We start from the raw sequence: 17,945 nt of genomic DNA, 5'->3' as shown, positions 1-17,945 counted from the left end.
ACAAAATGAGCCAGGCAAGATGGCAAAAGATGCACTACCAGAAGCTACACTTTTTGGTCTTTTGTTATGTTGACAGCCAACATTTTAGTCCAGTACCTCTTGCAATTAAACTATACACAGTGGATATTTAAAACAGCTTTCTCAATCAATATCTATTATCAATACAGACTGCACCTTCTCCTACTAATTTTATGGACTGATGGTGCAAACTCAACGCCCATCTTGCATGACTTTCCCTGAAGCCTTGTGTGTTGCAGTTGTCAGCTAAAATCTGTGGACTGAAGGATAAGCACCTGGTTTGGGGCAGAGGTGGCCTGTCCCAGAGGCCTGTTTCAGAAAGACAGCAAGCGCATGCTAAAATTCCAACCCAAAGAGGTTAAAAGTCTATTAACAGTACTAACCAGCATTTAAAATGTTTTTGTTGGTGATTTGAGAAAAACTCAAAATTATACATCTGACGACTCAAGAAAGCAGTAGCCATTACAATCATTAATAGCTTTAACAGGCATCTTCTGCAACTCTACAGCCCAATTGACTACCACATGTTGGACGTGAATAACTTGTCTAGCCTTTTTTTGAAAGTCTGTGTTTAGACATTTGTTTCTTTCTCAATTTACTAGGTATTTCCAAAAAAATGGTTGAGAAATAGAAATGTAAGTGTGGTAGGTTAACATTTGGATTTTAATAAAAATCTCTGGTCTACAATGCCAAAACCAGGAAGATATATTTATGCATATTAATTCTCTCATTCTCTCTTTAATTTTTTTATTTAGGGTTCTATTCAAGATATTAAAAAAACACTCAGAAAAGGAGAAAATATACCTGTGAGATTGAAAGGAAAATTCCTTGAATATGTGATAGCAAAAGCTTGAACCATATGCTCAGTTTATGAGCTGATGAAGTTAAATATTGCTGAAAGCAAAAGCTAAATTAGGTTTGGACTGTCAATCAAAAACTAAGTTTCCAATCAAAACTAAGTTTTCACACTTTCTTTGCCATAATGTATTTGTTTTAAAAGTTTAATTCCAGATGAGTGAAATATATTTTTATTTCTCTCCTCAACAACAAACACTTCAAGCAGAAAACATTTCTTACATTTTTATCTGCCTGTGCAGCAGTCCAATTTTTCATGATACCAATTATGTGAAATTAAAGGCGACAACATCAGGATTGTTCTTTTCTTAGAGTACTGCTATTCCAAATGAAACTGTTGGTTTTGCTTAATAACTGTCAATCACAAACCATACCACACACTATAAAACAATACTATCAAAAAAGCAAGAATAACCATATAACAATGGAATCTTAAAATCAAACAGAAGACCAAATTGAGCATATGCGTATCAGATGAAGTGGAGTTTCAAAGATACTTCAGAGCAAAACTAGCATCAAGGTAGATCCAAAATTGCACCAGTATGTAAAATATACAGGCAGAAAGCAGCTTGAACCTGCTCCCACCACCCAAAAAAACAATGTATCATTAGACTACTATAGAATGAAAACATACCTATTTGTTTTGCAGCTTGTAAGATAGTTTTTAAATCACCATTTACAGTTTGGTACTCTTTTTTGTCCAAATTGTCATCAACAAACTTTATTATCTTCTTCCAAGTAAGATCAGATTTCAGCAACTGGGCATGTAGTTTTGATCTTTTAGTCTGAAAATGCAAAATATTTGGAGATTTTTATTTATTTCACATTACTATATGTGGGTCACTTTAAAATTAAACACAAGATAAAAATTCCTTACAATTGCATTCATTCAGTACATAGTAATGATTGCAAGCACTTCTCCTTTTACCTGTTTTTTAGACTCTTTTTTGGGTGTATGAAAGAAGGATACACAAAAACACACACACTCTCCCACTACTTTACTTTCCAGGGCAAAATTCTCTATAAAGCCAAACTTTCGCAACTTCAAAAGATTACTGATCCCAAGATTCCAAACTCATTTCACACTACAGGTTCCCACAAGGCATCTATTGCTTTAATGCATTATTTCTCGGGAAACAAAAGAAGTAAACTTCATATTCAGTGAACTTAATATTAGAAGGGAAATGTTTGGCTTCCCAGCTCTACGTAAGGTCGGAGCTAAAAGCACACCAGCCTTGTCCAGCTTCTTGAAAGATGAATTAACAGGGCTGTACTGACATAGCCAAGCAAACTTTTCCATACAGCACATCATGATTGTAAGAGCTAAGTATAAATCACAAAGCTACAGCAAACTTGGTTTTGAGTGAGGACACTACGAAGGAATGCACAGAAAACTATACACACTCTAACCTTCTTGCTTGCCTACTCTTTTAAAATAGCAATGCAAATGAAGAAAACAAATGATTTTTACTATAACTAAGCTTTGTAAAAGAAAAAAAGCTTTACCGTTAAGTCAGCTAATTCTTCACTGTAATCCTCATGTTTAGTGACATTTGAAAAGGAGCGTAAAGCGCCTGTAAGACGAGGCAAGGCCATCTGTTACTCATTCAGTGATCCATAGGATGAGAAATCAAATCCCTGTTCAAGTACCTAGATGAGAACAAAACAAATAACATGGCTTTATTAATGTTATAAATACAAACTCACATCATGAACTTGAAAAACCTTTTCGAGCTAGCAGAACTTGGCTGGAACTTCAATTAAAACAGTTAAAAAAAATCTCTTAAAATTATGACAATCAAAATTCAATAATTGGGAGGTGAAAGGCATGGAGCAGAAGCAAGAAATGGTGACATGCAGGGGTCACTCAGCAAGTGGTTCTTTTCTCTCCTCCCTAAATAAAAGTTACCAGCAATGAGGCAAAGTAGCAATTATTTCTTTAGCACTCCTAACACTGAGTATTATAGTGAAATCTATGTAACTGAACTTTAGCTCCCAATAGCAGTAAGTGATTACAACCTACGGGAAGATTTCTTCTGAGCCAGCCCATGCTGGGAGCTTTCAGGTCATTAACAGCCTCTGGCGCTGATGCAGAAAAGGCATCTTTCTTGACAAGTGCTTAGCCATTTTTAACCAGCAAAACAGGGGAAGAAAATTATGACAGGAAATAAAGATTGTCAAAGGCATAGCACTGAACTAATATAAGAGATAAAGGGAATAAAAGGGCTACCAGAAAACTGAAAACAGTATGCCTTGGGATGTTTTCATCTCACAACTGGGAGTACACACGCGCACTTAGAGCAGGATTCTCTTCAGGACTACAGCTTATTTCTGTGCAGTCTTATTTCCTCTGTGGAACAGGCTCATATCTATGCACCAAAACACAGCTGTTCCCCATCTGAAATTGTACTTCTTCCAAGCCTTTTATTGAAATTATTCTCAAAGTTATTTAATTTCAAAAGGTGCCCACAGCTGAATTGTTTAATGAACCCTAACGCACAGCTACAGTTTCTGATGGTAGCAGATAAGATATAGATTTAGATTATTTTTTAAACAATTAATGATACCATTACAAACCTAATGATCTGCATCATTCTTAGCATGCCTGAAGACCAACGTCCATCCAGAATTTAAAGAACTTGTAGCAGAGTTAACAAAATTACTTTCCCCCAGTCATATATACAGAACTCTCTGCTTTCATCTAATTATCCTTAACGTTTTTCCTTAGTCAATGACTGCATTTGTATTTTAGCTATCAGCTTTGCAATACAGCACAAAAGCAAATACAGATGCAGCATTCCAATCACAGAGAAATGTCACTGACTTGTCAGGTCTGCTTGTTTTGCCACCTTGCATTAAGATGCTTTTTAAGAATGATACTACAACAGCTGATATTTTGGAGACAAATGTTATAATGATGAAGCTACAAAATTTGGAAATATAAAATCTTTAACTGTGAAGGTGACAGAGAGCATGTGTTCAACCTAGAAGCAGACACAGCTAAACATTGCTGCAGCTTTTGAGATGTTCCGTGGATATATAACATGTAATTTATATCAGCATAGCTCCTAGCAAAAATAGTCTGTGAACATTACAGCCACCATTATTAGAAGGGAAGTAATGTGTCCAGACTTTGAGGGTACATCACTCTCACACTGTTCTAATGACAGAACTGCCATTAGCTATTAGAGCTCACTCCATTTTACCTATTTATTTTATATCTACACTCAAATACCTTTTTCTGTAGCATTATGTCCTTTTATAAAAGAATGTAACTACATAATTCTAGTATTACCTTAATTGTCCTTTCTGAAATAACATGCACAGTAATTTATGTAAGTGTGAATACACTTATAAAATGTTCACTTTTCATACACACAAATTTCAAATCACCTTCAGTAAGCTCATTAACTAGGAAACTGAATTTTACATGGATGTTTCTTTCTCCTTTATTCAACGAGTTATTAGCAGCTCCTGAGATAGAAAGCCTGAAACACCAGAAGACAATAAAGGGCACACTGTCCTTACCACAGGCATGGCCAAAGAGCCAAATCCAGCCCTGAAACCCTGCATTTGATCTTGTACTAGTAAATGCTGCTCCATGCTCACCTATGTGCTTTCTGAACTTGCAGGTGTGTGAGGGGGCTGGTTTGGCAGAGCAGTCACACAAGGCTTCTGCATCTCATTTATAGTTAAACTTCACACATACCCTTCACTTGTGGTACACAACACCCACTCTCAGCAGGGCACCACATGAAAACAAAAACAGCTAGTAAACAGAATGCAGGGGACAGGTGCAATTATTCCACTGTTAACATAAAAAACCAAGGTAAAGTTTATGAACTTTGGCATTACTCAACAATATGTTAGAACCAGCTCTAAGCACTACGTCATAAATCATGTGGCCCTGTAAGATGCAGTGTAAACTTTTGTTTTAAAAAAATATGTTACCTGCCTTCACATAAAGCCTCCTTATATAGATACCTGCCTGCATGACACTGCCTTGAGAGTGGAGCAGCTACTCCTTGTCTTCCCACAGCCACCATAAGGGTAACTAATTCCTTCTGCTTCAGAGAAATGTATGTTTGTCCACAGGTGGATCTGAAACATCTGTACTACGAAATGAGCCTGATAAGATCTGCCAGTTTTAGAACTAAGACCTAAAAGGCATTGGCAATTAAATCCTCTTTACTAGGGTCCACATAGAGAAGATGAAATTCTGCCATCCTTCTGCCCATTACCTCTCAAGAAAAGTGTGAGACAGGTATCATCTTAAGTCATTTTTGTAAGACAGATGGAATGGGAATTCAACCTTCCGATCAGTGCAACTCTACACGGTAAAAATATTTCTTCTCCTCCCCCACCCCCAATGAAGTAAGTACATTTTGGGTGCATTCTGCTAATGATTCATAGAAGTATCTCAGATTTCCTGCATCTTTTAAAAAACCCATAACTTTCTACCAAGCCTCTGTTTGCAAATCAGAAAGGGCAATATCCACCCTTCTAAAGCATTGTGAAGATGAAAGTAACTTTTAAAGTCTATTTTACTTCTTTTAAAAGCAAGTGCGATTTTAATGTTGAAACTTTTTATAGGAGAAAGTAAAACATAAAGACAGATTATACTCAAGAGTTCAGGTAAGAAACAATTCAAAGTTTATTGTTTGAAAGTAAACATAAATCATAATCTTACCAGATTTTTCTTAAGTAAAATGAAATATTAAAAAAATTTCCAGCAATACCACAAAGGTAACAAAAATTACTAGAGAAGTTTTCTACTTCATATTTTCACCATCTACTTAGGTTTTCCTCCACCTCCTGGCCTTCCTACATTTCTAATATAAGCAAATAACAGAACCATTTCTTTCTCTTCTTCACTGAAATATTACAAAGATTACTGTAAAAGACACATCCTTTTGAAATTTACTTAATTCCTGTGCTCTCTAACAGATCAAGCCAGCTGCCAAGTAGGGCTAAGAGAAGGTGAATGCTCCGATCTGGTACGTCAGTGTTCAAGTCGAACAGAAATCTTTCTTTCTTTACAAATAATGGAATAGCACAGCATTAACACAGCTAAAAATCACAGGTATAATCCACAGTTACACTACCCTAAAGTACCAGCTTGTGTAGTGTATAATATTTTACTTATTATTTGTCCCTGCAAACCTCACAGCAATCATTTTGTTTAAACTGTTTAAGGTATATTAAGCCATGTTCCCAGATTTTGCCCATGTAAACTTGTAATTTATAAAACCGAAAGAAGTTATTACCAGTAACTAATCTAATCAAAGAACATTATAAAAAAAAGAAGGTTTAGACATTGGCAATGAATAGCAGGTTGCTATTGACCACAACGTATTTGAAGCAAATGACATTTTCTCTTTCACTTGAGAAAGTGGAAACATTTCAAATGAAAAGGAAACTAAAAAGGCAAAAGATATGCCACCCATGAGGCCATACAAAAATAAAGGGACAGTGCAGAAATTTTTTCACATTTTGAATATATATAAATCAAACAGTGAGACCATAAGGACACATTAGGACATTTTAAATTCATCAACACACAGAATATTTTACTTCACACTACCGTGTAGGAAGAGTAAAAATAAATCCCTAAACATTAAATTTAACCGATATGAACACATTTTAGAATGCAGAATGGCTAAAATGAACTTCAGCAGCTTCATTAACACAAAGGTAAACTTCCTATTTTTTTACAAACAAGGTTCAATTTTCTAAAAAATCCAAACAACACATTCTACTTGCTGTATACCCTTTCTGTATCGCACACATAAAAGGAAAAATATTTTAAAGAAAACACTTTAAAGAAAAAAATGAAACCATTAGATAAAAAGCTGTATTGCACCAATGAGAACATTTTTATTAAATTCAATAAAATTTCTCATCCAAGCATGTTTGATGCAAACAGTACAAATACACACCTAACATCAAAGTTGTTAGTCAGGGACACTAGTGGTTAATAATGTCTGGCACATTAATCAGAAAGAGCCAGCCAAAGCATGACACCAAAACAATAGTATTTTCCAACTTCATATTTTGCACCTTTAAAAAGTGCTGCATGATGTCGTAACAATTGTGCACTTTCAGACATCTTATTTTCTACTGAAGTCCCAGACATCACCCTGGAATTCTCTCAAGTTGTCTGGGTCAAATACTGCTGATCTCCAGTTAAGATTGGGTCAATCTTTGAAAGGGTGACAGCAAGATTAAGGAATATGTACTCAGGAAGAAACAGCGACTTCCTGACACACAGTATTCACCTCAGCGAATACCAAAATTCAAACAAGTGCTTCAGCATAACAAGGAGGACTCTCTGTGCCATCGTCCACATAAGAGACAATTCCAGTACCCTAATTACATAAGTCACTAAACAAACAAAAACCCGCAGAAAATCAAATAATGGAATTACAAGCCATTCATCCAATAGAGTATTAACCCTTTCCACATATTCTCATAAGCTTAGCCATGCACATGGGATTAAACACCAGATGCCTAACACTGTGCCTGCTTGCATCAGCTGGAGATGCATTTTCTGTGATTATACCCAATACTGTTCTGTGATGATGCCAAACATGTGGCTTGGCTCAATAATGTGTTCATTTTAGATGTGCTTTGAGATAGTTACTAAGGATTGCTGCTGTTAAAAAGAAAAAAAATTAAAGAACCCTTTTTTCAGAATAACTCATTGTCCTTTTCCAAGAACATAAATGTAGTTTAGTTGTTAAACTGACAAATGTCTGTATTTTTACACCTCATTGCCTTAACTTTTAAGTTCCCTGCAGGGAGAGACAAACTGCATCTCAAACAACAGAAACTTAAAAGACTTCCCTTACATGTGGAGATGTACTATAAGCAAATTTCCAACTTCAACGTATATAATGTGTATGTTCATTTAAACACTAGGCATAAGACACAAATACAAGATGGGAATGGTGATAATGCCATTTGCTTAGTTTTGCTTTAAGTTTAATAGGGGACTCTCTGTGCCTCTGTTTCACACCATGCCATCAACAGAGGTTGAAAACAACCTCAGGGGCTTCATCTTACTCCATTCCAGAAAAGCTTGTCACTAAAGGGAGAGAAAGATAAATAAAATTAATAATAATAATAATTTAAAAAAATAAAAGAAGGTAAATACGGGTATACATGTTCAAAGGAAGTAAAGGGAGGATGAAAAACAATAGATAAGTGAGACGAAGGAAAAACTTTGAGATGATGACAGCTAAGTAACAAACATTGCATCCCACTGAGGATGGCTGAGAGGATGTAGGATGCACTTCAGCAAATGTAAGTGCTATAATGATACATGCATAATACACAACTGCATAACTGCTGTGCTAAGAGCATGCTGGAGATGGTAGTAAAAAAAAGCATGTTTGTTCAGATGGTAGTAAAAACAGTCTCTGTCACACCCTCCTGTAGTGAACAGCAAGCACATACAAGGATAAAGCCCCCAGTGTGAATTACTGGCCATTACAAGGTACATTTTGTGAGGTTTTTAAACCTCACAGGGATGAGTTAAAGCACCCAAATCACTTAACATATTTATAGACAACTAAACAAACGCCTCAAATACTTTATTACTCGCCAGTTCCAAATAACTGGATGCTTATTAGTCACTCAACTCCATAATTATCCTTCATAATTAAACCTGATTTCCTTCAAAATAGGGTTTCAATAAGCCTCAAGGTGGGAATTGGATCATTTTGTATCTGGAGCATTCTCCTCAATGTTTTTGAAGGAAACACTAAACATCCCTTTTGAGAAAAACATAACCTATTTTAGCATTTAGAGAGGATCTCAAATGCAGTAAAATAAAGGACTAAGCCAGGTACACTAATCCTTAAGACCCTGACTGTACATGATTACTCAAGTCAAAAAGGAAAGGTAGTATGAGTATGATTGCTGTCTTACTTCTTATTAACCACTAAGTCATTAACTTTCGTTACAGCAAAGTCATTAGCAATGTTCATATTACTTGCAAAGATGGGATGTCACTTCTGAAATAACTGTCTTGCCAAACATCAAGATTCCTTCTCAAGGATTTATTTACTAATTAGTTATGGCAAATAAAATCATTGCATCTCACAGACAACGCGCAGTAGCTGTGTAAGCACAATGCAACTTATGCCAAGATTCACATTTAATCTCACAGAACAATTATTCTATGAAAGCACTGAAGCAGGATTTCTCATTTAGAGAAAATACTATTTTTTTTTGTGTTAAGCAATTTAATCAATAAAACTGGCAATAATAATGGTAATGCTGGCAATCTGAAACAGAAGACCTGGATGCACTTAAAAGTAAACTACACAACTATTTTTCAGAACAGAAACATGCAGAGTTTTAGACCAGTTAAGAAAGAAGCTGTAGATTCTACAGTCCTTCTAGCAATGAGAAAGAAAATTAATTTGTCATGTACTAAAAGTATGGAAATGGTCTTCAAAAGAAATACATATTCTGGCCAATTTTGGCTATCACTAAATGAAAAGTTCCCCAAGTTATCAGCTATAAATAGGCTCATCCATTTTCCAGCAGCTTTTGAGTCAGAATTTTTACCAATGGTTGCAGTAAATAATACATAACTCATTACATAAAATAAGAACCAGATGTCATTGTCCACAGAAATTCATCAATTTAATTAAAATAATGGAAGTGTATTGTGCAACTTTACATGTTTTCTGTATTTAGCAATATTTGGATTTATTGTGTTCATTTAATTTTTATATTAATGTTTATAGTACTTTCTAAAATATTGCCTTTATGCTTTTTCTACCATTCAGTGTGTTGTTTGGTACCTGTCAAGAGTTTTTGAGGAGAGAAGGAGTCAGAAAGTCATGACAGAGTTTGCAGGAAACTCTAGCCCATATTTTTCCAATAATACCCAGCGACTGGGACCTGAAAGCTGTGCATTTTATGCAAAATTCTAAAAAGTGTTTTAATTCTGAATACACTACACCACCCCTTGGTCTTTCTAACACTCCTGCTAAAAGTGTCTGTCAGCATATATAAAAACTTTTCCACAGGTATGTCCACATGAATGAACCACTCATGGTCTAGCAGCCCTCTTATCCTTATTGGACTAATGTCACAGCACACTGAAAGTTCAGTCCAGCTCTGGTTAAAATGGTACGAGTTTGAATTTCCTATCAGAAAAGCAAACAGAGGCACATTCACAAGAGAGCTCACTGACATAATGTGGTCAAATATCGAAGTGTAGTGAAGATGCATAGAGTCCCAAAAATCCCCCTATCAAGACAAGCTTTTCCAGCTGAGGAAGAGCTGCAAGCACAGGCCAAATCACGCCAGCCTTCCAGGTACTTTTGGGGATGCCTTCCCCTTTAGAACTTCCTCCTACTGTCTGGAAGCAATATTACCCCCTCCCCGACAAAGAAAGTTGTAAAGAAACCCAAGGTTATAACAGACATACCAGAAACTGTCCCAAGACAGACAACTGTCTACTTTTGATTTAGATTAAATTTTACTTAATATTGGTAGGATATAGGGAAAAAAAACCAGCCAAAATTTCAGCCTAAAATTGTATGAAAAATATTAATTCAAGGTGTACCTTGCATTATAAGGATACCCCTACAGCCTGAAAACATGCCTACCTCAAGGTAGAGGCCCTTCTACAAGGAAAAAAAAAAAAAAAGGTTGATTAAAAATACATTTAAGCATCACTCAACTATTGAATAGACACATGGTCCCATAAAGTAATATTATTAGAGACAGAATCCCTTGTCTTCAGAGCTCACATGTGTCTTGGATTGATGATATGATAATCCTTTATCCCCTATCGTTGGCTTATATGCCCAAGAAAGAAAAAAAAATGTGTGGTCCTGTCTCTTTAACTGCACCCAGCCGCAGAGAGAAACGCGGGTTTTTTTTGAAAACATTTTCCCCAAGCCTCGCTCCGGGGGAGGATTCGTCGCTCGGCAGAGACTGCGTGCTGGACGGGGGTCGGAGTGAGCTCTGTTCCCGTTTTTTCCATTCTTCTTCTTTTTCCTCGTTTGGACCCCTTCTCTTCGATCTGCTTTGCCACCCGGAGACCCAGGAGGGCCAGAGGACAGCAGAGCTCTCCAGGGAGCTCCACCCGGCCCCGGGTGGGGGCGAGGAGGAGAGGGACTGCGTCTGAGAAAAGGACTTTTTATTCAGGTTGAATAACTGCCTTTCACCTTGTTTTCCCCTTCCCCTGTGCCTTGTAGGGCACTCTGCGTGGTTTTGTTAAATAAATAGTTTTTTCTTCACTTTCATCTGAGAGGTTCTGTTGTGGGTGGGGGAGGGGGTGTCGGGGCCCTTCGCTCTCGGAGGAGAGAGTCTTATCATTAACCCGGGACACATGCCACACAGGCACTTCAAACACCACATCAGCTATTTGATGACCAGCAGGTAACAGATTTCTAGTTGATAATTTATTACTACTGCAGTTTAGAATGTGAACTTAAACAAAAGCCTAGTGCTGTATTTCTGCAATGTTATAAGTGCAAATTAGAATCAAAACTAACAACTGCTGCCCACCCTACCTGGGCTGTCTGTCTGTAATGCTGGCTATGCATGCAAGAAGGTATTTTGAGAAAGACACCAGTACAGTTTCCTACAGTGAGGAAATCCCTACCCATCTCTTCAAAGCTTGCAAACATGTCTGCTTATTACATAAGAAAATGGAGGGAACAATAATTGAGGGATAATATTATTCTTGGCTGATACAATAAAAAGGAAAATAGCCCCGTTATGTCTCTAGTGATCTGAGGAGGTTGAAACAGGATTTTTCCAGTTCTACATTTTTTTAATGGTTACATTTCTTGAATGGTAGTCATATTTTGCTCGATTGTATGTAAAATTTCTTAAAACATACTTTAGAAAAATTGTTCTGTAAGCTGTACATAAGTACATATTACACAAGATTATCCTATTGAATAGTTAAAAGCCTTTGAACAATTATTATAGGTATTTAGCATGGCACATAGGCCAATGCCTCAGATTTATAGACTCAACTCTTAAAAATGCCACAAAAACAAAAATGCTACACTAATAAGAAAATTATATAACCAAGCATTTTATTTATATTCATGCTTCAGAAGCAACATACATCTGTGCCAATACGATCTCATGCTCAGCAGTAAAAACTCTCGGAAAGGAGAAGCAAGGGGTGTGGGGAACAAGGACACACATCCATACTTTACTTAACAGAACAGCAACTGTTAAGTATCTCCTATTTTCACCCTGTTTCACAGCCAAAGGGAGTGAATGAGGGACTGGGGGGGCATTTGGCTACTGGCTGGGGTCAACTCACCACAAATAATAGATTTCTTAAAAGAAATGGAAGAGAGGATTTTCGGGGATCCTCTTTTCCCTAATCTTTCAAGGAGAGGATACATTAGAATAATGGAATCATTCAGGCTGGAAATACCTTCAGGATCATCAAGTCCAACCTTTGACCAAACATGCTCACTAAACCATATCACAAAGTGCCACCTCAACTCATTTTTTGAAAGCTTGTTCCCTCTTAGAGCAGCAGCTAAGAATAATGTCCTCCTATTTCTTAAACAAAATCTTCAGAATCCAGTTTCCAAATAGAAACTCAGTAAGTCACACAATTCCTCACCAGTTTCAAAGAAATATTTTGTAAACCAGACAGAAACATTTAAACAACAGCTCCCTAAAATATCAATTAGGTAAAATATTCTCCACCTTCCTTTTAAAGCTATTTTTATCTAGCACCCACTAGACTTAATGAGACAGAAAAAGAACATGCATTTTATTTTGCATCTCAGAGCTGTGCTCAGCAACAGGTTGGCCACCAAACTCTAGTCCACGTGTTCATGCACCGAATAGAAGACAGAAAACACCAGCTGCCCTTTCTGCAATTTTCAAGTCCATGTAGCTACTGAAGCTTAACTCTTTCTTGGCTTCACTCTAGTCTAATGGATTTTCATTGAACCATACACAGTTGTGTACAACTTCAAGAGGAATACCTGTATCTAGAGTAAGCTCAAGAAACACACAAGGGGTCTTTCACACCACTGGTTAATTCAGTGAGCACCGTTATTACCACAGAACCATAGTCTGCTGCCACTGCTTCCTTCAAGCACATTTTAGGTGTTTGTGCAGTTAAGGTGGCTTGACCCTGGCCAGCAGCCATGCTACTGCTTGCTCAGCCCCCACAGGGGAGCAGGGGAGAAAATAAAAAGAAGGAAAAAAGAACTAACTTATGGGTTGAGATAAAGACAGTTTAATAGAGGAAGGAAAAAAAACCAAAACATAAATGCAGGAAAGAAATGATCACCACATCCCATAGGGTGACCAATGCTCCAAGGTCTAGTTTACTAATCTCAAAAAAACAGGTATCTTGGAAGCAAAAAAACCCACCCTTTCTTCTTCCTATACCTCTGTTTTTATTTCTGAGCATGACAATACACAGTACAGCACATCCCACTGGCCAATTTGGGTCTACTGTCCAAGCTGTGTCCCCACACAACCTCTTGCCCACCCCCTTGCCTACTTGCTAGGAAGGGAGGGTGGAAGAAAACTTTGATGTTTTGCAGGCCAGAAACAGACAAAACACTGGTGTGCTATCAACATTGTTTTAGCCACCAAACTCAAGCACTATACTGCGATGAAAGTTAACTCCTACACCCGGTGTAGGAATGTGCTCACATTGGCTTTGTGCAAATACAGGCAATCAAATTCCCCAGAGAGAGATGAGCATAAAGAATGCCCTGGCTGTACATCCCCTTAGGGGTTGTGCTGGCAATAAACACAAAATTGTTCCTTTCTGTGATGTGATGAGGTATTTAAAAAGCAAGAATGGGTAAATACACAATGACTGACTATTGCTTATAATGTAAGAATAAGGAGGTACACGACAAAACTTAATAGTAAGGTGAGAATAATACCAGGTAGAATGCCTTTCCTATTTAGAACATAATTAAATTTGGGAATTCATTGCCCCAAGTTGCCAAAAAGACCAAAAATTCAGGTATTCTTAGATTAATTAATGGACATCAAATGACTTGGTAGCCTCTGAACTCAACAGCTTAGAAGCAGATAATCAGTTATTTAAATCACTGATTACTAAAAGATAATATTGAAAGTGTAATTGCATTTGTCTTCCCTTTTTTTTTTCCAGTACATCACCTAAACACCTCCCACTGGCTGCTACAGGAGAGATACACTAGACAAATATTTTCTTTGAAAACAGAGATACAGGGTGATTCTGTAGATCAGAAACAGAGCTTCAGAAATTTTGAGGATTATAATTTGGAATTTAGGAGTTTAATGTCTCTCAATCGGATTCTGGTTCTTTGTTTCTCTCTCTTTCTAGTTCAGAGATCTGCTATTATATTTCCAACAAACTTCCAGTTAGACATTTTAGGTAATTTCTTAAACTGCTTTTGATTAGGTAAGTTTATCTCAACTAGAGAGTAGATTTTGGTCGCAGTTCTCTCTTCAAACATTAAAGTGTAGTTCAGTTTATGAAAATGTGTAGGCTAAAAAGCGCTCAACACCAACAATTGTTACTATTAACAATTTACCAGGAAAACAGTATGCTGTTATTTGGAGTTATGAGGACTTCAATTTTCTATGGGGAAATATTGTAGGAGGGAGAAAAGAAACCTGTTCAGCACTCAAAACGCCCAAAAGGGCCAGAATTAATACCATATTTAAGGGCTTCCAAATAAACTTTACATTATAACTAACCAGTGAAAGACAACATGTGTCTTTCCTTCCCCCAACCTCCACATACTATTAGCAGCTCCTGTAACTGTAACAGAAGCGGACCTAAACACCCAGGAATAACATGGACCACCCTTAGCTCAGTTTATAAAACAAAACTTCTTCAGAGAAAGCACTGTAGATCAACAGGACCTGCAGAAATATACACCAGCCATTTGTGAAGGATGAGTTTTCTATTAACTCTAAAAAAAAATATTTTTCAGCTCTAAATGTTCTTCCTGGAAACAGAATTCACACTAAGTAAAACTGTAAATGATACTGAGAAGCAAGGGACTGCAACTATTTTAGAGGCCAAATTACAATCATCATGGTCACATAACCACAGAACGGGTAAGGTTGAAAAGGATCACAGTGGATCATCTGGTCCAACCTCTCTGTTCAAGCAGGGAAATCCTAGAGTACATGGCACAGTGAAGACAGTTCTTGAATATCTCCAGTGAGGGAGACTCCACAACCTCTCTGGGTAACCTATTTCAGTGCTTAGTCATCCACAGAGTGATGAAGTTCTTCCTCGTGTACAGGCTGAACTTCCTGTGTATGAATTTCTCCCTCTTGCCTCTTGTCCTATTGCTTGGCATCACCGAAAAGCACCTGGATCCATCCTCTTGACACCCTCCCTTCAGATACACATTTATGAGGTCTCCTCTCAGTTGTCTCTTCTCGAGGTTGAATAGGCCCAACTCTCCAAGCCACTCCTCGTAAGAGAGATGTTTCAGTCCTTTAATCATCTTCATAGCCCTCCACTGGACCTGCTCCAGGAGCTTCAGGTTTAGCTTCAAAGCAAGTTCTGTAAACACAGAACTGTCAGAATAAAATACTGTCGTTTGACAATTTGCCTTCTCTCTGATTCAGTGGAAGTAGTGACCTCACCTCTCCCAAAGACCAAGCTAGCTTTTAGAGAAAACTGAGGTCTGACACGTAAACTAGTTTATACAACACATAAAAGCCCTAGCTGGGAGTTGGTCTGCATTCCCACATAAATGTGAAGAAAGTTCCTACAAATATCTACACATATAATTCCAAGATGAGGCAGGTTTACTCTGCTGTGGCCAGAAGCAAGTCAGATGCCAAGGACATCCTTTTACTACAGCATCCGCTGAAAAGCAGCATGTGTTTAATAAGACTCACCACCTCACTGATACAATCAATGCCATCTTTAGATGAACGCCAGTTTGCATCTGACCTGAAGGTTGGTTTGGTTTTCCCTCTCCTACAAATTCAGCTCTGCAACCTATCATGTCAGCATACATAACCTTTCTTGTACTTTCTCTGGAACTTCCAATATTTTTTCTACTCGTTGGCTAGACTCAAGTCCAGTCTATCCTCTGGAAACTAACTAAGCTTGACTACTAGATTTCTTCTCTGCAGAAATTAAGGTTACCAGTTTCATTTCAACAGTAACAGTCAATTGTTTAAAAAGACACAAGACTTAAAGGGTCTATACCAATGTTAGTATTTTACAAACACTAACAAAACCTACATTCAGAACTCATTAAAGGTCCTATTTGAATTCCGACATGATATACACTCCTGAAGTGCAAGTCTTAAGACACTACCAGACTGTCATGAGTTTATAAGCAAAGCTGTCACTTTACCACTGCCAACCAAAATGAAGCAAGCAGTACTCGAAAGGGAAAAACACTCTATGTGACCACATGCTTTTTTGGTTCATCATTTCTAGTTCTCTACATTTATTACAGCTGTGCGTTTCCCACTAGACCACTCCCATCAGCCCCGTTCCGACCGGCAAAGCCCGGAAGGCGCCCGAGGAGCGCAGGGCACCCTTCATTCAGGCCTTCGGGAGCGGCCTTGCATCTCCCGCCACGCGGCGCGCCGGGGCTGCGCCTGGGGCAGGGCGAGCGCTCTGCCAGCCCGGCCCGCTGCCGGCCCCGGGCACGCTGCCTGCCCTGCTCCCGGAGGAACGCGTGGCACCGGCCAGCGGCCCGGCTGCCCCCAAACCCCCGGCCCCGCCAGCAGCACGGCGACGCCCCTGCCCCGGGGGCTGCGGCCAGAGACCCGCGCGGCGGCAGCGGGACGTTCCCCCCCGCCGGGGCAACCCGGTTCCGGCGGTGCCACTCCCCGCCGCGGTGCCAGCCGGCGGCTCCGCACGGGGCGCGGCGCAGAGCCGCTCCCGCCGCAGGGCCTCCCGGGCCGCCCCCGCGCCGCGCCCGCCCGACCCCCGCCCGCCGCGCACCTGCCTTACGGCCGCCGGGTCCGCTGCCGCCAAGAGCCGGCGCGGCGCGACACTGCCGTACGGCGAGCGGGCGGGGCCGTGTCCGGCGCTGCCCGCGGGGCTCCCCGGCCTGGCCCGAGGCTGTGCCGCTGCTGCTGCCGCTGCTGCTGCCCCCGTTGGGCCTCGCTGACCCCAGCACGGTGTCCGGCGCTGCCCGCGGGGCTGCACGGCCTGGCCCGGGGCTGTGCCGCTGCCGCTGCCCCCGTTGGGCCTCGCTGACCCCAGCACGGTGTCCGGCGCTGCCCGCGGGGCTCCGCGGCCTGGCCCGGAGCTGTGCCGCTGCCGCTGCCCCCGTTGGGCCCTGCTGACCCCCCCCCGGGGCTCCGCCGAGCCGGCGGCTCGCTCAGGCCTACCCCGGCTAGGGGCTGCGCCTTGGCCGCGCTCCCTGTGCAGACCAAAGGCATCTCGCCGAGGTACCGTGGCTGCTGAGCCCCGTCGCCTGCCCCAGTTGTTCCCGGTGTGGAATATGCCGTGGGGGCAATTCCCGGCAGCATTTCACAGAATTACAGAATGAATTATGTTGATAAAGACTTCTGAGATCACCGAGTTCAACCTATGACCGAACATCAACCACCTTGTCAACTAAACCATGGCGCCAAGTGCCATGTCCTGTCTTACACATGTCCAGGGACGGTGACTCTTCACCTCTCTGAACAGCCTTTTCCAGTGTCTAATTACCATTTGTGCATAGAAATTCTTCCTAATGTCCAAACGAAACCTCCGCTGACACAGCTTAAGACTGTGTTCTCTAGGCCTGTCACTGGTTGCCTGGGAGAAGAGGCCGATTTTCACCTGGCTACAGCCTCCTTTCAGGTAGTCATAGAGAGCAATAAGCTGAGCCTTCTTTTCTTCAGGCTGAACAACCCCAGCTCCCTCAGCTGTTCCTTGCAAGACCTTAGTGTCCTGTGTCAGTGCCTGGGGCTTTCCTGGATGTGGATGTCTGTGGCCTTCAGCCCTCAGTGCTCTTTATCAGCTCATATATTGCCCGCACACTTAATTCTTGCCAAACCATGGATGTATCTCAGTGTGTGCCTCTAGAGCTTTTCCACACTCATTTATTCAGTTTTATGTGTTCTTGAGCAAT

At 40.0% G+C, this 17,945-nt stretch overlaps 1 protein-coding gene across 2 annotated transcripts in view; it reads right to left on the bottom strand.

The window, feature by feature from the left end:
* The window catches only part of ASCC3 (activating signal cointegrator 1 complex subunit 3), a 249,666-nt gene extending 232,737 nt beyond the window's left edge, over positions 1-16,929 (bottom strand). Inside the window, exons 1-3 of one of the 2 annotated variants that reach the window (XM_085056274.1) lie at positions 16,823-16,929; positions 2,380-2,523; positions 1,508-1,658 (exon numbers count right to left, since the gene is read on the bottom strand). In XM_085056274.1, coding sequence (XP_084912400.1) covers positions 1,508-1,658; positions 2,380-2,469 — 241 coding nt within the window. In that variant the 5' untranslated portion in view covers positions 2,470-2,523; positions 16,823-16,929. Of the gene's footprint in view, positions 1-1,507; positions 1,659-2,379; positions 2,524-10,459; positions 10,613-16,822 lie in introns of those variants that run through there. The other variant, XM_085056275.1, reaches the window with a different exon arrangement.
* Between the last annotated feature and the right edge of the window lie 1,016 nt (positions 16,930-17,945).

The sequence above is a fragment of the Lichenostomus cassidix genome, chromosome 3 (assembly GCF_008360975.1).
Source record: "Lichenostomus cassidix isolate B80296 chromosome 3, HeHo_3.0, whole genome shotgun sequence".
NCBI lineage: Eukaryota > Metazoa > Chordata > Aves > Passeriformes > Meliphagidae > Lichenostomus > Lichenostomus cassidix.
This window is presented reverse-complemented; position numbering and strand designations above follow the sequence as displayed.